Genomic DNA, 23813 nt, shown 5'->3' with positions numbered 1-23813 from the left:
TAGACAGAGAAGGCACTTGGCTGTATCTGGTGCCTGTAGCAGATGCAGCGGCCATGTGGAAACCTTGTGCCATGCTTTGAGGGATTGCCTGAATAGTAGAAAGGTTTGGGAAGGGGTCCTTCCTCACCACATCCTTCCTTCCTTTATGGGGTTCTCTGATATTGACTGGTTCTCTGAAGGCGTTAATGGGAATTTGTTGGCCAGTATGGAGCACGGGGCTATTCTCTTCGCTATTATTTGTCACCAAATGTGGAAATGGAGGAATGAAGAGTTATTTGCTGAGAAGACTGTCTTTATTCCTGACCTCCAGTTTTACTTCTCGAAAAAACTCTCTGTTATTTCAAAGAGTTTTGAAGGAGAGCCCCTGGTTCACCCCTCCCCGGTTAAAGAGGTCCAGTTAGTTGGTTGGAGGAAGCCCAGGGAAGGGGTTGTCAAGTTGAATACGGATGGCTCCTGCCTTAGTAATGGCAGAATTGCTGCTGGTGGAGTTCTTCGGGATGCTGGTGGCGCCTGGCTGGCTGGGTTTACCCATAACTTAGGTACGGGCTCCTCCTTTACTGCGGAGCTCTGGGGGATCTTGTCTGGCATTAAACTCGCCATTCGCATGGGTGTTAAAAGACTTTCGGTGGAGTCTGACAATTTGGAGGCTATCAACATGATTTCGGATAGACAGACTGTTTGTCTTAAGAGTCAGAATCTCATTAAAGCCATCTTGAGGCTTCGTCCTGCCTTCGATTCTCTTACCTTCTCCTATATTTATAGGGAGCAAAACCGCGTGGCGGATCGCTTGACATCTGATGGGCATGGGGGGATGTTAGGTGTTTCTACCCTTTCCGTTCCTCCTTCTTTTCTGTTACCTTCTCTTCTTGAGGATAGGATTGGGGTCAGTCTTCCTAGACTGATCCCGGGTTAGGTTTTTGTTTGTTTGTTTTTTTTCTTCCCTTCTTACCAAAAAAAAAAAAAAATTAAAATAGGAGTAAGACTATTATTATAAAAAGTTGGGTAAATAATTATAAGGTCCTTATGTTTTTACAATTCTAATAAATTTACGAATGAAGAAAAAAATATCTGATTTTTAAAAATTATAAAAAATTTATAATAATATTTAATGTTAGCTTAAAGATATTATATTAAAAAAATAAAGAAAAAATAATTACAATTTAAGAAATTTAATAGTACATTTTTTCAAATATATTAATTTTGGTGTATATGTAGTTCAAAAACTTCATTAAAACTAATTAGATTAAATTTGAAAAAATAAAAAAAAATTATATATATAACTAGAGGCAATTTTGGACTTTCATTTACAAAAACAAAAGGAATGACTAAAGAATTGATTAAGATAAAACTTAAGGACCTTATAATAATATGATGGACTTGCTAGCGTGTTAAGTAAAAACATAAGGACCTTATAATTATTTACCCTATATTTTATATATGTTGTTCGAGACTTGAAATCCCAAACGTGCTCTTTCGCATAGAATATATGAGAAAAGTGGTTGTTTGAGACTTTAAGGCCCTGTTCTTTATTACTTAATTTCAGTAACAATCAGTTCAGTTCAGTTCAGTTCAGTAGTAATCAGTTCAGATCAGTTCAGTTCAGTTCAGTATTCAGTTTCAGTATTCAATAATTTATCATTATTTATTATAATTATTATATATTATTATTATTTATATATAATTTATTATTATTATCATTATTTATTTATAATTTTAGCAATTTATTATAATTATTATAATTTATTATATATTAATTTATCTATTTTCATTATAATTATATTTATATATAATTTATGCTTTGTCATTATATATATTATCATTATTTATTATAATTATAATTATTTGGTGCAACTTATTTGCAAATTTTGCGAAAAGTAAATAAATATTATATTAATACGTTTACATTACAATGTGTAGTCCTTGACTTAAAGTCATAGACTGCTCATTTCGTACACCATCGAGAGAGATTCTATCTGCATGGTGTACATGTATTGCAGTCCGACACTTAAAGCTCCGGACAATGGTGGAAATGGTGGAAAACCCTTCTTCAACCTAAAACCTTTTCTTCTTCAACCAAAAACCCTAAAAACAGTTTATTCTTCTTGTAAAACATTTTCTTCTTCCTCTAAATTACATTCTTCTTGCTCTAAGCAACCCTAAATAGATTCATTCATTAGATGTTCTCACAACTTAAGGTAATACTTTACAAATATTGATTTCGTATAGCCACTTGTTTATAGTTTTTTTTCACTAATATAAAATTTTGTGTTTTGTAGGAAATTAATTTGAACTCTCATTTTTTTGTTAGCAACTTATCACTAAAGCTATGGTATGTATTGTAATTATGTAATATGTTTACTTGTGTACATTTTGCAGTCTTTGTAGTCTTTTTTTTTTTTTTCCCTAATATTGTTTGGAAATAAAAATGGATGAAATTGATAGAAAATGGAAAAAATATTGTTAGAAAGTGATTGAAATTATTGGGTAAAAATTATGAAATTATATGAAAGTCGCTGAAATTGGAAAAAATCATACTAAAACTGACTGGAATTGGATAAATTTTTTCTAAATTTTATTGAAAGTCACTGAAATTGGATAAAATATAATGTTATAATGACTAATATAGGTCAAAAAAAATTGGAACTTTTTCTGAAGGTGAATAAAATTAAGTTAAATTGTCATAAAGTGGCTAAAATTTGGATAAATTTTATTTTATAATGACTAACTCGATTATAAGTTATAAAAATTGGGTAAAATATAATGTTACAAGATATTGTTTTTTTTTCTCTTCTAATATAGAATAATTTATTATATTCATTATTAATATGACAAATAAATATACTTTAATCATATATTGGGATGATAACACTGTTCAAGATGTGAACGGTGTTATATATGACAAGTCGATATCCTTTAATCATATTTAGAATAGTCATTGGTTACTGAATGAAGCTAACCCCTTTTCTCATATGTTGTTAAATCTTGAAGAAGTAAAAGCATGCGACATAATGAAATCTACTCAATCCGGTTGGGATCTTAACATTCTTAATCTCTTTGAGCTGAGAGATAGTGCATTTATCCTTCATATCACAATTTATAATCTCCAAGTGAATAGGTTGATTTTGGTATTTATGTAGGTAGTTTACTAAATGGATGTGTGTTTTTGGTTGAATCTTTTCGATAATATCTTGTATCTTTTGTTAAAAGATCAACGAATCAGGTAGCCTACCATCTTGTTTAGGATTATGGCTCTCATTCTCATCCTCATAATTAAACGATTAGTCCGCCCTTTTATAATCACTAGATCTATTTATGGTTGAACTGGATCTAACTAGACTTTACATTAATGTACTTCATCTAAATTCTTTTTACTTTATATTATATTTACATCGGATTCAACTAGGTCATGCTAATAAAACTAAATTATAAGTCCAGTTCAATCCGTTCAGCTGATATATATTTATAAATAAAAGATTAAACTATGAATATGAATAACAAAAGAGACAGTAAATTAATTTGTTTTTAAGGAAACAAGTTTTTTTATTAATACAAATCAACAGAAAAAATATCAATTATAAAAGGAGGTGGACATGTTCGCATTCTATAAATAAACTTAGAACCGTCAATTTTTACTTAAGAATGAGCTCTTGAAAACTTAGTGAACATGATCTTAAATAAATAATAATATATTTAAGATTATATAACAAAAATAAAATCTAGACAGGGGAAATATATATAATATAAACTCTTTAAGGTAAATTTGAAGTCCCCAAACCCATTTTTATAAGCGAGCTTGTACATTTTGAGTCGAATCGGGTCAAATATCAAATTAACATATCCAAGTTAACCCATGAAAAGTGGGTTGGGCGAGTAAATGGGTCCAAGTTAACCCATGAAAAGTGGGTTGGACGAGCTAATGGGCCAATTAACAAGTGTATTAGTGAGAACCACATCATAAATATAAAAGATGACATCTCAAAAGTTCAAATTTCATTTGTTTAGCATTCCCTTTATACGAGTACCTCAATTAAAATTATCTTACTTTCACTCTAAATAAATAAACACTATTTTCTAACAATTTATGAATAAAAATACAATTTATATTGTTTGATTCGTTTTTATATGCAAGTAGTATTTGATTTTTTTCTATATACGGTGGAGCCCACAAACAATGTTTTTTACACCGCTACTACTCTATACTTTAACATCTGAATCGACTTAATCAAGACAGGTTTAAGAGTTTCATTAGACGAATAGTTGGAAAAAGAGAACCATTGTCGCTAGAAAACTCCATTAGAGCTTCATATGGGGTTATAATTTTTAAGCACCAAAAAAATATCAATTGAACATTTATAAATCATAAATCATAGCACTCTAGAAGAAGAAGAAGCAACAAGCAACAAATATTCTAATCCAGAAAAAACGGCATGATGAATTATTGTTGAACATGATATCCAATATAATTGAGTTTTGATTAAACACTGTATTTATTTTCTATCTTTACTCATCAATATATAGCATAACATCATTACAGATAAAATAAAATAAAATAAAATAAACAGAAAAAAAATCAAATAATAGTCTCTTGATTGGCTTGCTGGCACTCATCAATCCATTCGCTGTAAACATCGATAGGTTCGGATAAAGAGTTGTAGCGAGTGGCGTAGCTTTCTTTACAAACAGAACAAACAACTTGTGCGATTCTCAATTTTTTATTGAACACACACTCAACTGACTTACTATGATTACAAAAAGGACAAGAGAAACTCGTTTCCAGCTTCTCCATTCCCATTGCCTTCTTTTTCATCCCAACTACACGCTTTGTCTTTCTTCTTACCATTTACTTTATTTACGAATTGAGCAGATTTCACTTTGTTTTTGCAATGGAAAAGAGCACTTGATTTGGTTTATATAGAATGAGGATTTATCAATCCATTTCCGTTTAGGAAATTAAATATAAATAACAAGTATAAATCCTACAAGGACTAGGATTGCATTACGCCTTTTATTTTCTATTTAATAAGAGATAAATATAGAGAATTATAAGAATTAATTATAAAAAAAAAAAAATTACAGGACAAAACATAAACAACTTTTACATAATTTTTTTTTGGTTGGCAACTTTTACATAATTTACTGGCGTGTATGACTTATTTAAAAAGCTACACCTAATGGACATAACTATCGCAAAAGAAAAAGAGAACAAAAAAAAAAATGTATTGGTTTCAATTAATTCTACCTTAATAACTTATTGGGCTTGGAAGGAGGGCCGTTTATTTTAGGGATAAGATACCAAAATAGGTTTAAGGTTTTTAGGAAAGTATCAATTTAGGTTTAACGTTCAAAATAGCATCAAAATAGGCTTACCGTTTACAACATACTATCAATTTAGCCTTAACGTTTACGATATAGTATCAATTTAGGCCCCACGTACAAAATAACACCAATATAGGCTTAACGTTTATAAAATAATACGAATTTAAGTTTAACGTTTACAAAATATATACAATTTAAGCTAAACGTCATAATTAAATTAATCATATTATATTCTTTCCCTATTAACTTTATATGTTATCTTTTTATTTAGTTCTATATTCTTATTTATTATAATACAATAAGATTTTATATTTGTTTTTCATCAATAATTCCATGACTATTAAATTTCATTGTTCATATGATATATGCAAACTTGGTTCAAAAAAAAAAATATATATATGCAAACTAAAAGTAATTGAATATCCACAATATTTCGAACACTGATATGTATCAATACTTTTAGTTTGCATATATTACACGAGCCATGGAATTTAGGAATCATGGAATGGTTGATGAAAAACAAATATAAGGTTTTAATTGACAAGAATACTAATTAATTGTATTATAATAAATAAGAAAATAGAACTAAATAAAAAGATAACATATAAAGTTAATAGGAAAAGAATATAATATGGTTAATTTAATTGTGACGTTTAGCTTGAATTGGATATATTTTTGTAAACGTTAAGCTTAAATTCGTATTATTTTATAAACGTTAACCCTATATTGGTGCTATTTTGTACGTGAGGCCTCAATTGATGCTATATTATAAACGTTAAGCCTAAATTGATATTATGTTGTAAACGTTAAGCCTATATTGGTGCTATTTTGAACGTTAAGCCTAAATTGGTACTTTTCCAAAAACCTTAGACCTATTTTGGTGCCTTATCTCTTTATTTTACCTACTGTTTGCTGTTGCTGTTTGTTGTTTGTTGTTACGGTTTGTTATTTGTTGTTACTGCTTGCTGTTGCTAGTTGCTGTTTGCTGTTACGGTTTGCTGTTGGAAAAAGCTGCTTTTCCAAAATGCAGAGATTCTCTGCTTTTGTAAAAGGCTGCTTTTCAGGTGTAAAAAGCAAACAGGAGGTCACTAACCAAACACTTAATACTGCTTTTCTAGTGTAAAAGGCAAACAAGAATGTCACTAACCAAACACCTAAAACTCTCCATTTCGAACTGAAAAGGCAAACATGAGCACAAAAAGGAGCACCCAAACACCCCCGTAATTTGGATAACAAGTCTAGGAAAAACATCATCCGGGTCATGGATATGTGGGTTATACTTTTTACAGGCCGATCCCGAGTTTTTGGAGGTCCAAGGACGTAGTAGTAAATAGGAACCTATTATAAATACAAACTGAAAAATGAATTATGTAAACAAAAAATTACTTAAAAATGACACATTTTTATTACTCTTAACAAGGAATTTAAAAACATTCAATTTCATATAAAAAAAATATTTTATTTCGCTTTAAGTACTTAATTTTTCATATAAAATATTATCTATGGGCATTTCTAGATCCAAAATTAATAAAAATAGTGTTTAAATTAATATCATACAACATAGTTTTCTCAATAAATAAAATTTCTAAATCATTCAATATTTCTTTTGACGTTGATGATCTCAAATAGTTTTTAATGATTTTAACTTCGAATTTTCTTTTCCAGCAAATACAACATTCATTGATTTTAAGTATAGGGGTCAAAAAACGCCCAAAGGACCTAAGCAAAAAAAATTGGTACAAATTCTTGATTTTAAGCGCTTAGGTAGGTGAGACTTAGGTGGTCAAGGTAACATTTTTTTTTTTTAGTAATGGGTTGAAAATGATTAAGGTTATTATCTTGGTTAGGTTTTAGAGATAGGCATACTCGTGTTCAGTGGCGGAGCCAGAGCTCAAGGTCCGGAGGGGCTCCATTGCATGACGATTTTTTTTCCTTAATAACGACTTAAGGCTTTGATTCATAGTAGTTAAATCAAAATTTTCAAATTTTTGATAATATAAGGGTAAATTTGATCATAACTGGAAACATTAAGGTACAAAACAACTGAGATTCAATATAAAGTAAGGATAAGGTGCAAAAATACTCTAATGTTTACACCTAAGAACAATTTTACCCATAACATATAAAATGGTGCAATTTTACCCAGAGCAATTTTATCCCTAACGTTGACAAGTTTGGTCAATTGGAGAAATTATTCATCAAATTGTCTTCTCGGTCATGAATTTTGTAACTAAAAAAATATAATTAAAAATAATAAAGGAGAATGAGGTTAATAATGATTAAAAATGATACTTAATATTGATATTTTTAAAGGAGAATGAGGTTTAAGGGAAAAAATTAAAATGAGATAAAAAGTGAAGAGAGTGAAATTTGAACATATGACCAATTAGATGTAGAGATTCATTTAATTATCACTACAACCAACTATGCAAACTTAGTTTTATGTCATATAATCACATTCTACATTATAAGTACTAATTTTAACTATTTTAGAGGCTGCTCGGGACTGAACCACTGTTCGTCAAGGGTGTTCCGGAGGGTCGGGAGACCCTCCCCTATCCCCCTGGCTCTGCCCCTGCTCGTGTTATATGACTTTGTCCACGATAGTTGTGACAAGTAAGAATGGATATCTTACTGTTATTGACCGTGTCATCGAAACTCTCCATTCTAATGAGCATGATATAAAGACTAAAAATTACGATTCCCCCCTATAATTTCGACCATGATCATGACTTTGAACATTTCCACGAGTATAATTAATGGATGGATTAGTTAGCTCATCAAAATTAATTTTATAGTTGGCGTTCTCCATTTAATAACATATCAACAAGATTATCAAAGCCAACATACTCAAATTGTGCTTTTAATTCTATAACAAAAAATTGATAGTTAGGTCCAAGACCTGCAAGAATTTCATCATAAAGATCATCGTTGTTAATAATATATTGTAAAGTCGAGATATTATCATTCTCTTAATGCAATTGATTTCTCAAATGCTTTATCTGAGATTTAGAACCAGAAGGATAAACAGAAACAATCTTATTCCATGTTTCTCAAATCATGCTAGCTCCAACAACTTGAGAGAGTATAATTTTTTACAGGAAAGAAACAAACAATCCAGCTAAGCACATATTGATCATGTCTAGGAATTAAGGATTTAATTAACACACATATGACTCTGAAATACGTTATCTATCTTTAGTAAATTGAAAATCATCATTTTATTTCAATCTAAATAACATAAAACTTGAAATTGACTTCCTCAACACTCTCGATTCCTCAAATTAATAAATCATAAATCTTTAACGGATAAGCAAATATGTAATTTCTTCCACAGTCAAATTTAAAACATAGTTGTCAAATATGAACGAAAATTAAATAAAAACATATAGATAAATCATAATTTAAAATTTATTGCATAAATAAAGATTCAATTAATGAAAAAAATTCACAAATTCACAACTTGAATTCATAACCTATAAATTCAATTTAAAGAGATATTTATGAAAATACCATTCAATATAATAGTTTTTCTTGTAATCCAAAATTCAAATTCCACAATTTAACAATCTTCGATTAAAAACCTAATATTCATTGCGAGGAATCAAATTTTAGAAATAACTCAATCCATTTATATGTATTCAAATAAAAGAACATAGTTGATAAAACCGAATAACTAAACAAATAAATTCCAGAAAAAAAGGAATAGAAATATAGACATATGATTTAGAGTTGTGAATTAAGAATTAAGAATCCCTCGCATATTTGACGAGTAAAGCGCCGCTTAACCCGCCTCCCCCCTTATTGTCGCCTCCGACGATAGGCTTCCCGCAGGTCGAATCCTTTACCGGTGTTCTCATATCTTACCCTTTGTCGCCGCTGCCGGTTTTCCCTTCCTGGTTGATTTCTCACCGCCGGCCATGAATCCCCTTTCTGATAAAAGCGAACAGGTCACGCTGGAGGAAGAACTACGAACAGGGCTAGTCCTCTCGCCGGAGGAGCTTGCGGTCTCGCAACAGGCTAAGTCATGGAGCTTGCTCGGGCGTTTTCTCACGGACCGGCCAATCAAATCGGCGTTTATGAAGTCGACGATGGCAAACATCTGGAGCCCGTCCAAGGGCATCTTTATTGAGGATTTGGGTCCCAATTTGTCCCGGTTCGAATTCTATCACCCCTGGGAACGCGATAGAGTAGTTCAGGGGGGGCCCTGGACATTTGAACAATAACTGTTGATTCTCAATTGCATAGAGGAGGGTCAAAATCCAATGAACCTATCCCTCCAACATGCAGATTTCTGGGTACAAGTTCATGACCTCCCAGTGGGGTTTATGTCAGAGAAAGTCGCCAGCAGCATTGGAAACTATATGGGCAGATATATTGAAGCTGACCCCAACAATTTCACAGGTATGTCCCGTACTTATCTTCGTATAAGGGTGTCTATTGATGTGAACCTCCCCCTTAAAAGGAAAATGCAGATTAGCTTGTCTGGTGGAAATATCTTCTGGGTGAATTTTAAATATGAGAGACTATCCACTTTCTGTTTTGTCTGTGGCCTCATCGAGCATGCTGACAAGTTTTGTCACGCTCTCCTAGGCGTCGATGATCCAAATGCAGTTGCAAGAGTTTACGGGCCTTGGCTGCGAGCCCCTACTCGTCGCTCTCTTAATCAACCACAGTCACGGTTTCTGCTGAATAGACCTCCCCAACAGCTCCATACTACCAGCTTGACAGTACCAGAGTCAGGAAAAGGGTCAGGGGGGTCGGGATCGTTTCTATTGCCCCTAAAATTGCTACTACAGTGCCCCCAGGTTTTAATGCAGAGATCAGCCAGGGTAAGGCTATACCGAAAGGGAAGGAGAACAAGCAGAAGGGGGTTCCTCAGCAGTCCGAATCTAATAAGACAGACACAGATGATGAAGGTATTGAGCTGTCAGACCCTAAACGGAAGAGAGTTTTTGGCAGGGAAGTTAACCAACAGGACCCTCATTCTGGTTTCATGGATTGTGAAAGCACAGTTGTTAAAGAGTTGGCAGGTGTACTGAACGAAAAATTAGAAGCGAGCCGGACTAATCAGGCTCGCAAAGACTCATGAGCACTTTGTCTTGGAACTGCCGGGGGATTGGGAACGCCCGGACAGTTCGTCAGCTGAAGGAGCTGGTTTCTACCTTTCACCCTGAATTTATTTTCCTAATGGAGGTTAAATGCAACAGACAGAAACTAGAGGCTCTTCAGAAAAAGCTTGCCTTTTCAGGCTTATTTTTTGTGGATCCTATCAATCAAGGCGGGGGTCTTGCTCTCCTCTGGAAATCTGCAGGTTCGGTTCAGCTATTGGGCTACGCTCAAAATTACATTGATTTCAAAGTTTCCCTAATTGGTTTGCCGGAGTATCGATTAACCGGTTTTTACGGATTTCCCGAGCGTGCTAGGAGATCTGATTCTTGGCAGCTCCTTCGTAGTCTCTGTGCAAGGGACGCAACCCCCTAGGTTGTTATTAGTGATTTCAATGACCTGCTCTCCCAATCTGAGAAAAGGGGTGGGAACAGGCATCCTTTGGCGTTACTTCATGGGTTCAGTGAGGCAGTAATGGATTGTGGTCTGGCAGAAATTCATATGTCAGGTTACCGTTTTACTTGGGAAAGGGGAAGAGGCACTGATAACTGTATTGAAGAGAAGCTGGACCGGGCTCTAGCTACAGCAGCGTGGTTTTCTCTATTCAGTTCTGCATCGGTTCGGAACGAAGATGCATCTTGTAGTGACCATTCTGCCCTTCTCTTGCTCCCTATGTCGGCTGTAGCTCCTTCTAACAGAACTTTCAGGTTCGAAAATGCTTGGACACGAGAGGCCGATTGTGATGATCAGGTGAAAGACGCATGGGTCAGCGCGTCGGGGGCCGATTTTATAACCAGACAAACTGACTGCGGTAAGACTTTACACTCCTGGGGTAATACTATCCGGAACCGTTTTAAGAGGCAGATCCGTCAATGCAAGTTTGACATACATCGCTTCAGGACATCAACTAATAGTGATATAAGGGACAGATTGCAGGCTGCTCGGGCTCGGCTCGATGAGATTTTGCTCCAACAGGAGCTTTATTGGAAGCAAAGAAGCAAGGTAACTTGGCTTCAGACAGGGGACACGAACTCAAAATTCTTTCATGCAGCAGCAAACAGTAGAAGACGGAAAAATCAAATTAGCAGGCTGCAGGATAATTCTGGAAACTGGGTTGACTGGGACTCTGGTTTGGATTCTTTAATCACTAGCTACTTTTCAGATATTTTTACCTCCTCAGGTTGTGCTCCTGACCCTATTCTGCAGAATGTCCAATCCAAAATCTCTACTGAGATTAACGCAGATCTCCTAAAGCATTTCACTGAAGGGGAAATTAAGCAAGCCCTTTTTTCTATGCATCCGGATAAAAGCCCGTGTCCTGAATGGTTCAATCCATTTTTTTACCAACACTATTGGGGTCTGGTAGGGGCTGATGTGGTGAAGAATTGTATCCAGTGGTTGAATGATGGTGTATTTCCTGACCGGATTCACGAAACTAATATCGTTTTGATCCCTAAGAAGAAGGTGCCTGAAAAGGTCTCAGACCTAAGACCAATTGCGCTTTGTAATGTGATTTACAAAGTCCTAGCTAAGGCTATAGCAAACAGGCTAAAGAAGGTACTCAACCTTATCATCTCTCCATCACAGAGTGTGTTTATTTCGGGTAGACTGATTACAGATAACATCATGCTGGCGTTCGAAGTGAACCACTATCTGCAGGGTAAAACATCAGGGAAACAAGGGTATGTGTCTCTCAAACTTGATATGGCAAAAGCTTATGACCGGGTTGAGTGGGATTTTCTGAGACGAATGATGTTAAAGCTGGGGTTTGATGAGAAGTGGGTATCTCTAGTTATGCAATGTGTTACCAAGGCAGAATATAGAGTCATCCACGACAACCATGTGATGGGGCCAATACGTCCACAAAGAGGGCTTCGGTAGGGGGACCCAATCTCACCATATCTCTTCATCGTATGTGCTGAGGGCCTCTCGGCATCTCTATCTGCTCTGGAGGATCAGCACCAATTACACGGATGCCGTGTAGCAAGGTCAGCTCCGCCTATTTCTCATTTATTCTTTGCTGACGATAGTTATCTGTTTTTCAAAGCGTCCAGAGAGGAGGGTCTCACAGTCCAAGATTGCCTTAATTCTTATGAGGCTGCATCAGGGTAAAAGGTCAATTTCTCCAAGTCCTCAATCTCTTTCAGCAGGAACTGTAGCCATACAGTGAGGGCACAGTTGAGCGCGGTATTTGGGATTTCGCTGGATGCTACTGCAGGCAACTATCTTGGTTTACCGTCCATAGTGGGGAGGTGCAAATCAAAGGTATTCCAGTTCGTCACTGATAGAGTTCGGGCTAGAATAACAAGCTGGAAATCAAAACTGTTATCACGTGCGGGCAAAGAGATACTGCTCAAATCAATCGTTCAGGCTCTCCCATCTTATGCTGTGAGTCTATTTCTTCTCCCAAAAATGCTTTGTGCGGACTTAGAGTGGATGATGAACTCGTTCTGGTGGGGCTCTTCATGCTCAGGAAGTAGAGGCATCCACTGAAATTCGTGGGAGAAACTGTGCACCCCAAAAAGTGATGGAGGCCTCGGTTTCAGGAAATTAAATCTCTTCAATATAGCTCTGTTATCTAAACAGGGATGGCGGCTTATCTCTCACTCAGATTCATTGGTAGCGAGAGTCTATAAGGCCCGATACTATCCCACTTCATCCTTCCTTACAGCTGATTTGGGTAATAGACCAAGTTTTATATGGCAGAGCTTGCTAGCCGCGCAACCGGTTCTGGCGGCGGGTTGTAGGAAGGTGGTCGGATCCGGAGATTCAATAAATATTTGGGAGGATCCATGGCTGCCGGATCCGGTTAATCCGTATGTTGAAAGTGAGCAATTCACCGGTCTGGGAAGCTCAACGGTGGACAGTCTGCGCATGGCTTCAGGGGAATGGAATACGGATCTGATTAAAGGTATTTTTGTGGACAGAGATGCAACTCTAATTCTAGAAATTCCGCTGAGCCGACGAACTGTACCGGATAATTGGGAATGGAGCAGGGATCCTAAGGGGAAATTATCGGTAACAAGTGTCTATAAACAGCTGAGGACGGACCATAATACTGTCAACAATGTGTCCGCTACGCCTGATAGGATCTGGACAGATATCTGGAGCATGAATGTTCCCCCCTAAAGTGAAAAATATGATCTGGAGGGCCTTGTCGAACTGCTTACCGACACTGACTGAACTGTACAAGCGAAAGGTTCCGGTGAGCAAGGCGTGTCCGATGTGTGAGTAGGAAGAGGAGAACGTATTCCATGCGTTGTTTGCGTGTCAAAAGGCAAGGGCGGTTTGGAGTCTCTCCCCGGTTTCAGTAAACAGTAGTGGCTGTACCGACTTCCACGGATGTTGGAAATTAATTTGCAAAGACTATTCGAACCATGTTGAAATGGCAGCAATGTGCTGCTAGTTTATCTGGCTGAACAGAAATAATAAAGTCTGGTCCGCTAAGCAGACACCACCGTTACTAGTTTTCGGGATGGCTTCTTCGTATCTGGCGAGGTGGAAGGATGCGCAGGTTCGAAACAGTTCGCCGGCAAGCACAACTCCGTCGACCAGACCAAGATGGCAACGCCCCCCCTCGGATTCGATAAACTTAACATCGACGGTGCGCTGTTTCAGGGTGAAGGTTTTGCTGGTTTCGGCTTTGTACTGCGAGACTCAGACGGAACATTTCTGGCTGCGGGAAATGGTTCTATACAGTGTAAACTTGATCCTTTCCTAGTGGAGGTTATATCGTGCAGAGAAGCGCTGAGCTGGCTTAAAGATTCTGGACGGCAGAATGTTCTGATTGAAATGGACTCTCAATTACTAGTGTATGCTCTACAGCGAGAAACTGGTTGCAGTTCGTCTATCGGGTTAGTTATCGAAGATTGCAAATTCCTTCTAAAGGAAATGCCTAATGTTTCTATCTCTTTTATTTATAGATCAGCAAATACTGTTGCTCATTTCGCAGCAAGAGCAGTTGCATCTGCTTCTGTTAGGGAGGTCTGGCTCTGTGTGCCTCCTCCGTGTATTTGTATTGCTCTTTTATCTGATCAATAAATCTTCCTTTCAGTTTAAAAAAAAAAAAACAAATAAATTCCATTTATTTTTATTATATTAGCTAATTTGTCTGATTTAATTATTCTGTTAATAGTTTTAAAATTAATTTGTTTGTAAAGATAATTTAGTCAAGGTATTCGTGTACGCCTATTTAGAATGAATTGTTGGTCTTAAGACTATTATCAATTTCAATTCACAAAGAAATATTACTTTTAATAAATTAAAGAATAAAAATAATGAAATTACAATAAAATTTATGTAATATACCTTCATATTAACTTGATGAACGAAAAAAAGATGATGTTGAGCTCTAATGAAAACATTTTCTTTAAGATAGATTTTTCCACGATCGACAATTATCTCACATGATACAATAGAAGCGTAAATCGAAATCTAACCGTGCATGGCTAATTATCACCAAAAACTAAAAAATTGGACGAACAAATGAAAACAAAAGTTTGGGGAGCTGAACGAAATTTAACATAGAGAAAAAATTTCAGATGAACTACATATATAAAGGTAATTTGAAATGAGAAAAAAGACTCTTATAGACAAAACGTTGCAACATTTTTTCTCAATTAATTCACTTATTGAAAAATTAATCTTACAGAATTAATTCCAGTTAATGACAGTTAAAACTAGTGTAATTAACCATAATTTTTTTTAAAGAATTAATAATAAACACCAATTCTATTTATAAGATTTAATTCTTTAATAACCATGTTTAAATGTTTTTACTCCTCATAATTATTTCATATTGAATTTTAATTTTTCATTCATTTATTATTCGCTTTATAATATATCATAATATATATCGTTGGAAAACTTTCGTGGAGTAGAATATAGAAATATTTTCTTTCAAAAAAAAATATAAAGACATTTTACAACTGCGCTTAAGTACTAAATAATTCTCATGAAAACAAATTATACTTTCACTTATAGGGCAGAACAGCACATATACATATATACATATATAAGGTATGGTATTAATTAATTATCAAACAATTTACCAAAAAAATAATAATAATTATCAAAAACAAAAAATGGTACGTCTATTAATAAAGTTGACAAATTTGAATATCTGACCCAGGATTACTCTAAATTTCTTAACGCCAATTCAATACACAAGAATATACTTATCCTATATAAAGCTAAACTACTGCTCTCCTCTCTCACTATAAGCTTCAAAAACAATGGCACAAGACACCATTGTTTTATATCCTTCTCCTGGAAAAGGACATATTTTCTCTATGATAGAACTAGCAAACACTATAACCAAACACCACCCTTCTATTTCAGTTACCATCATAATTCTCACTTCACCCGACGACACAACTAATTATTCCTCCCCGACTCCGTCAATCAAATTTGTTCACCTCCCCGCCGTCCCTCTCCCGGCGGCCGTATTCTCCTCTTTTAAAGACGTTGTAGCTTCCTTCTTCGAATTCCCTGAGCTCAACAACGATAATCTTCATCAAGCCCTGACCGAACTTTCCAACTCCACTAATATCAAAGCTTTAGTGATTGATTTCTTCTGCAACTCCGCCGTCGATGTTTCCTCCAGCCTTAACATTCCGATTTACTATTATTACACTTGTAATGCTACAGCTCTCTGCTGTTTACTTTATTGGCCGACAATCGATAAGAACGTCGCCGAGGGATTCAAAGTTGTGGATATTCCAGGGGCGCCGCGGAGACTTTCATCGGAAGATTTACCTTTGGTAATGCTGGAGAGATCTCATAGAGTGTACGATTATTTCATTGATACGGCGAATCAGATGGCGAAATCTGCCGGAATCATCTTAAATTCGTTTCAATCTTTAGAGCCTAGAGCTGTTAAAGCTTTAGTAGAAGGTAATTGCACTCCTGATTCGCCGATTCCCCCAATTTACTTCGTAGGTCCTGTTGTGTCCATTAGAAAGGAAGAACATGAATGCCTGAGTTGGCTCGACTCGCAACCGAGTCGCAGCGTTGTGTTTCTCTGTTTTGGTAGCATGGGGGTTTTACCTCCGAGCCAATTGAAGGAAATTGCGATTGCATTGGAGAAAAGTGAGGTTACGTTTTTGTGGATAGTTCGCAAACCACAAACAAACGATGAATCAACGTTAGAATCTTTTCTGCCGGAGGGATTTTTGGAGAGAACGGAAAACAGAGGATCGGTTGTAAATTCATGGGCGCCGCAAGCTGCGGTACTGAATCATGACTCGGTGGGTGTGTTTGTGAGTCATTGCGGGTGGAATTCGATTCTGGAATCGGTTTTGGCTGGGGTTCCTATGTTGGCATGGCCTCTTTACGCCGAGCAGAAGATGAATGCAAAATTGTTGGTGGAAGAGATGAAATTGGCTTTATCAGTAACACGGAGTGAAAATGGATCAGTGAGTGCATCGGAATTGGAGTTGCGGTTGAATGAGATAATGAACACGGAGATAGGAAAAGTTATCAGAAAGAATGTCGGGGAAATGAGAGCCGCCGCAGTGAACGCCGTGAGCGACGGAGGATCTTCTCTTGTTGATCTGTCTCAGCTTGTGGATTCATTTACAGTTTAATGAGATCAGTTATTTCAGTTATAAATAATGTATTTATAGGACAAACTGCAATGCAGTTAAAAAGAAAAGAACAGAAAAGAACAACTAGCTGTATTAGATTTCAAGAAAAAATCTTAACTAAGTTGAAATAATTTATAGAAAATATAGGGTACAAAATTAGGGAAGGAAGAAGTTTTGGACATATTTTTTCCCAATTTATGCTAAATCCATAGTGTTCTCCAAATCGGATAGGATAGAAATTTTCACAACACTGCGATTTTCTTAAATTGGGTAATGTAGATCGGTTAATCGATTTTTGAACAGCTAAAGTCCGTTTGTTTTACTTATTTCTATTAGTTACTTATTTCTATTAGTTGTTTATTGTTTAATGTTACTTTTATATAACAGATATTAGATTTTTCTATTAAAAGCAGACGTTTCGAATTTTTAACACATTTTTTATTTTTTGTTTAGGATTAAAAGATAAGAAAACAGTTCCGATAAATGAAAACAAATAGACATCTAAGCAGTCTGAGACAGTATAAATAAAATTACCTAAAAAAGTATACATAATTTTTTTTAAGTATATAAAAAAATAAAATTTATACTTAAAAATAAATATTTAATATGTAAATATACTAATTGATATTAATAAGACAGATCGGGTTGGATTAGCGCGTACTCTTTTTATCGATCTCAAGTCCGTCCAAAAAATAAATGGGTTTTAATGAGGCTGGACTGGACTGGGTCTAAAATGACCTAAAGAATACGGGTCTAAACGGGCCAAACTGTAATCTGGACCCACGGACAGGAGTTCATACACCAAAACTTTTTTTTTTAAAGATAAAAGATTGTTTTATGAATAGACCTTACACAATTAACCTATATATGCACACTTTATTATCTTTTATTTGCTGCTCTATATCTAGCTCAATCACAATTAGCTTACATGGACAGTCAGCCCAACAAACCTATTTATACATGTCTAAATTGTTTGGCACTCTATTTCCACACCACAAAATATTTGGATGGTAGTTTTACTTAGAATAAATTTTAGGATAAATAATTTATTACTTAGAATAAATAATCTATTAGTTGCTATATTTTCTAACACATATTTTAATTCTCGTATTTCAAATGATACATTATTTATTTTTTAGTTTTTTATTTTATTTAACATTTTAATCCGTCAAATATCTCTGTAAAGAATGAAACTGTTGAATAAAATAAAAATTAAAGACTAAATAAATATGTTATTAAAATGTGAGAACCAATCAACGTGTTAGGTCAAAATCTAGAGACTAATAAATTATTTACCCTAAATTATATACTATCATTCCTAAAAACTTAGGTCTAGAATTTTCTATAATTATAATATCGGTCATGTTGAACAAATTGGGTGTAAATGTCCGGAGAAGTATGCTGCCAAGATAAAGGCCTTGTTATCGTAGCAAATGTGGCTAGTGCATCTGCTGCAGAATTACATTCCCCAAAAATCTGGGTAACTTTGACAATATTCTAAAACATGAGATTTAAACAAAGAAGTCAATCACCGAGAAGTTTCCAAAGCACCCGCATAAAGTAAGCCCATGATTCCTGGTTGATCGTCATGGCTGGGAGCCCCATGCCATGGAGATCGAAAAAGAAAATGGGGTTCTGTTTAATTATTTTTAAGTGGGCTCCCATCCAAAATGACATTATTGCGTAGAGGGTCCATATAAAAAAATTTTAAGGAATGACAAATTTTTTTCCTCAGTAATAGCAGAAACTTTTCCTTCAGTGAAGAAGGAAGAGTTTCTATCTTCCTCTCTCTTTAAAAGAAAGAAAGCAAAAAAACACGAAACCTCATTCCCTAAATATCTAGCAGTAAAGAGCGAGGGACGGAGGGAGCAGACGCCGGTCGGAAAACTGAGGAGAGACGCCACTGTTTACGGGGGAGAGAGTTATTTGAAGGGTTTTTATTTTAAACCCTTAAATAAATAAAATAATTGAATTCATATTTAATCAAATGTGATAAAATTAAGAATTCTTTTTTTTTTTTTTGTAACATTAAGAATCGTTTTTAGGTAAATTTTGACTTTTTGGCCGGTCAAAATGCTAATGTGGCTCGTTGATTTCGCGTTGGCCGGACATTTTTACCTGTTATACACCAAAGTAGGGGGGTCATCTATAAGTTCGTACATATTAGTGAGACAAATTAAAGATTGTACAACAAAATGTGAAATGAGGCAAAAGTTGTAAATCATTGATACCCGATGCTTTTGACATATTTAAGAATATCACAATCTTATTGTAAATAGGATTCTGCAGCAACATGTTTACCTATACATTTATCCTAATTGGGATCCTTTTTTGAGTAATAAATAAGGTGGATTTTCTTCGAAATAGGATTGTTATCCTCATTAGAGCATGCTTTATTGTAGAATAATCTAATAGGTATCCAAAGGGATATATATACGTACCCATTACGGGTAATTTTTTAAATCTCACTCTCGTTCTAAATCTTTTTATATTGAATGGCGGATCCAGGATTCGACGTTCGAGGGGGCTAATTTTAGTCCGATTTTTAATTTTTGAAGTCCAGCCTGATAGGGCTGGACAAATTTTTTCAACATTCTTCTAGCACACTTAAACTTTATGGTTTTTGTATGTTAGCTAAAAATTGTAACATTTTCACACTTTTTTTTTATTATTTTTAGCTATAATTTTTTGATAATTTTCATAAAATGTAATTTAGAAATTAAGTTGATTGAATCTCAAAAGTAAGAAATTGATTTTTTTTTTTTTATAGAAAATTGATTTGTTTTATAGAAAAAAAGATAATAAATTCTTAAAAAAAGAGATATAATAAAAATAACTTCATATAAAACAAAAAATGAGCTTGATGTAGTTTGAACCCATGACCTCTCACCTTAAAACAAAAATCTTAACCAATTCAACTACTTTAAACTTTTGAAATAATACTACACATGTTAAATATATACTAACATTTGAGGGGGCTACACGGGGCAAAACTAACAGTACTCAAGGACGGAGCCAATGGCCGGGGGGCTTCGGTCCCCCAGGCTCTAGGCTGGATCCGCCTAGTGTAGGTGACTTGCAAAACTTGTAGTCATTGTCATTCTTAACCAGTACATGCTCAGGCAAGTGTTTATTGTCTGCTGCTTAGAGTTATTGCAATCTTTGTTCAAGTAAGTAAGAAGCATATGTTAGTACACATCAATGTTCACATTAACTTTAATGATCAAGCGAATTTGGTCATTCACCGTTAGGTACAAACTTAATTAAGTCTAAACAGGATGCTTTAAATCTTCACGATAGTATTCTAATAAGCTTATATCTAACGGTGAATAATCAAAGACTGTATGGTCATTAAGGTATATGCGATCAAAATCGATACACATCATGTTTTTATTAACTTTTTAGTTCTAAAATATTATTTCGTGTAGAGTCCACTTAAAAAAATTAAGGAAGGACAAATTTTTATCCTTAATAATAGCAACTCTTCCTTCAGTGAAGAAGGAAGATTTTCTATCTTCCTTTCTCTTTGAGAGAAAGAAAACACAAAACCTCATTCCCCAAATAGCGGCAGAGAGTGATGAATGGAGGGAGTAGACGTCGATCGGAAAACTGACAAGGAGGAGACGAGAGACAACTGTTTACGTAGAGAGGGAGAGGAGGAGAAGAGAGACAGATAAGTATTTATTTAAGTGGTTTTTATTTATTTAAGGGTTTTCATTTTAGGGTTTGATTCTAGGGGTTTTGATGGAATTGAATTAATGATATTTTAGGGTTCGATTTGGGGGTTTAAATTTTAGGGTTTGATTTAGGAGTTTCGATTAAATTAAATTGATAATGTGATATTTAGAAGTTTTAATTGAATTGATGATATTTAATTTAAAGATTTTAATAGAATTGATAAAATGAAATTTTTTAGAGTTTTCATTTAATTAAATTGATATTTAACCAAATGTAATAATTGAAACTATAAATTAATTGAACTAATATTTAATTAAATGTCATAAATTAAGAATCCGATTAGTTGAATTGATATTTAACTAAACGTATAAAATTAAGAATTTTTTTAACATTAAGAATTCAATTAATGGAACTAAACTAAAAAAAAAAAACTATATAATGATAAAACTATAAATAAAATGAACAATGTACATTTTTTTTTCTATATAAATGAAATGATAAAAACTATAAACAAAATTATACAACAAATTATTGTTCTGTGTTTAAAAGTAAGGTGCCTTCTATGGTTACTTTGTTTTTGACAAAGTACCATTACTTGATGTGTTTTCACCATTAGATGATGGATTAGAAAATTAATCCAATTGTGAAAACACACAAAGTAAGGTTTACTTTGTTAAAAACAAAGTAAGCATAGTGTCACGAGGTTAGTCTTTTCAACCCGTGCGGCACTTGAACGCTTGCTATCAAAGTCGTCAAGTAAGCCTGATGTGTGAGCGTAAGAAATAAAATAGGCCTGATGGAAGTGATAAGTTTGGGAGAATGAAACGGACAAGAGAGTTTTGCTTGGAAAAGCTTTTGTATTACTTCAGAGCAAATGCAACAGATTTCGTATATATGTTACAAATGGGAGGGGTGGCCTATTTATAGTAGAGGCACCGCCTTAACATGTGGCTAATATTTACAGCTTAGAATATTCTGTACATTTCTTAAATAAAATCCGTGCCTAGGAGAATCTAGAGAATTCCATGGCTAAGGCAACACTTTCTCCGTATAAGGCAACGATCTAGAAGCTTCTATCTAAGGTGACGCTTTCCTCCTTCTAATGCAACACTTCTTGGAGCTCCACGTCTTCTGCCGATCCGACCCGCCAAACCGAGGTTTGTGCCCGCGTATCTCTTCGGCCCATTTCTTGGCCATAGGCCCAACCCGAGGTTCCAATGGGCTGTTCCTCCGCCAGTTGACACCCAAACTGGCCCATCTTGTTTCCTTAGCCCAATGTGGCTTTATTTTAGTCCCAGATATCATCCCTTAGGCACAAAATTTATAGGAGCAAAATTTTGGGCGTAACACCCTCCCCCACCTAATTTCGCGGCGTCCTCGTCGCGTCTTCATCGTTGTATTGTTGGATGAGGTTGGGGAATTGCCACAACACATCTTCCTTTTCCCAGCTGGCTTCTTCATAGGGCAGGTTCTTCCACTTCACCAGATATTCTGTGCTTGGTGGAGTGCCTCTCTTCCGCACAATTCGGTCAGCCAGGATCTCCTCCGTTTGCTTATCAAATTCTATCACAACTCCGGTTGGTGCTCGCGTTGAGACGTTCCTCTCAGGCACTTCTTCATCGGGGTTGTATTTCTTCAGCAAGCTTACGTGTACCATGTTGTGAATTTTCAGCTTCGGAGGAAACTGCACTTGGTAGGCCGCCTTGCCTACCTTTTTCACGATCGGGTAAGGACCTTCGTACCTTCGTACTAAGCCCTTGTGAACTTTGCGAAGGCTCTTGAATTGGTTGGGCAGCAACTTCACCATCACCAAGTCGCCTTCGCTATACTCTACGGGCCTCCTCTTCTTGTCAGCCCATTTCTTCATTTTCCGGGAGGCCTTGTCAAGGTACATCCTGGTGATATCCGCCTCCTCGTGCCATCGCTTGGCAAAAATATAGGCAGCCTGATTGTTTCCGTCATAAGGAGTGGCCAAGGCATGGGGTACTAGCGGCTGCCGCCCCATGACTATCTCAAACGGGCTTTTGCCTGTGGACTCACTTCGCTGCAGGTTGTAAGAGAATTGGGCTACATCGAGCAATTTTGCCCAATCTCGTTGATGGGAGCTCACGTAATGGCGCAGGTACTGCTCCAATAAGGCGTTGATGCGCTCTATCTGCCCATCGCTTTGTGGGTGAAAGCTCGTTGAGAAGTTTAGATCTGTTTCCAAGAGCTTGAACATCTCCCGCCAGAACTTGCCTGTGAATCGGGGGTCTCTGTCGCTCACAATGTTCCTGGGCAGCCCTCATAATTTGACGACGTGCTTGAAGAATAAGCGGGCAGTTTCATCGACCTCACATTCGGCCGTAGTGGGGATGAATGTCGCATATTTGCTAAACCTGTCGACAACAACCATGATGCTGCCATAGCCTTCAGATTTCGGCAGCGCCACTATAAAATCCATGGAAACAGATTCCCATGGGTGTTCAGCCACGGGCAGAGGCTCGAGCAGGCCTCTTGGGCGTTGCTGCTCCACCTTGTCTTGTTGACATATGAGGCATGTTCTCACATACGCCTCCACATCCTCCTGCATCTTGGGCCAAAAGTACGTTTTATCAACAAGAGCAAGGGTTCGTGTGATACCTGGGTGTCCAGCCCATAGGGTATCGTGGCACTCTTTGATAATTTCTCGTCGTAGGCCCTGCCACTTGGGCACGTAGATTCTGTTGCCTATTGTGTATAGCACGCCATCGGTCTCCCAAAATCTCCGTGTCTTCCCTTCATTTGCTAGCTTCACCAGGTTACGTGCAACGGCATCCTGCCACATTCCCTCTTTAATTTTCGCAATAAAATCGCTTTGAGGCTCACTGGCTGAAATCATGGCAAGTTCAGCTTTGCGGCTTAGTGCGTCCGCTACGAAATTCGCCTTCCCTGGTTTATATTCCAGCACGTAGTCAAACTCCACCAAAAAGTCCTGCCAACAGGCTTGCTTTGGACTAAGCTTCTTCTGAGTTTGAAAGTAGCTGGTGGCCACATTGTCGGTTTTCACGACAAATCTGCTCCCGAGCAGGTAATGACGCCATGTCCGCAGGCAATGAATTATGGCAGTCATCTCTTTCTCCTAAACCGTATAACGCCGTTCTG

At 36.0% G+C, this 23813-nt stretch overlaps 1 protein-coding gene across 1 annotated transcript; it reads left to right on the top strand.

Annotated features, from left to right (window-relative positions):
* Positions 1–15636: 15636 nt before the first annotated feature.
* On the top strand, positions 15637–17370 carry LOC136222227 (UDP-glycosyltransferase 88B1-like). Its single transcript, XM_066009812.1, has one exon. It carries the CDS (start codon positions 15660–15662, stop codon positions 17010–17012), a length of 1353 nt encoding a protein of 450 aa, XP_065865884.1. The 5' UTR covers positions 15637–15659; the 3' UTR covers positions 17013–17370.
* Positions 17371–23813: the final 6443 nt, after the last annotated feature.

The sequence above is a fragment of the Euphorbia lathyris genome, chromosome 1 (assembly GCF_963576675.1).
Source record: "Euphorbia lathyris chromosome 1, ddEupLath1.1, whole genome shotgun sequence".
Classification (NCBI taxonomy): Eukaryota; Viridiplantae; Streptophyta; class Magnoliopsida; order Malpighiales; family Euphorbiaceae; genus Euphorbia; species Euphorbia lathyris.
The sequence above is the reverse complement of the archived record's forward strand: the minus strand, read 5'-3'. Positions and strand labels throughout refer to the sequence as shown.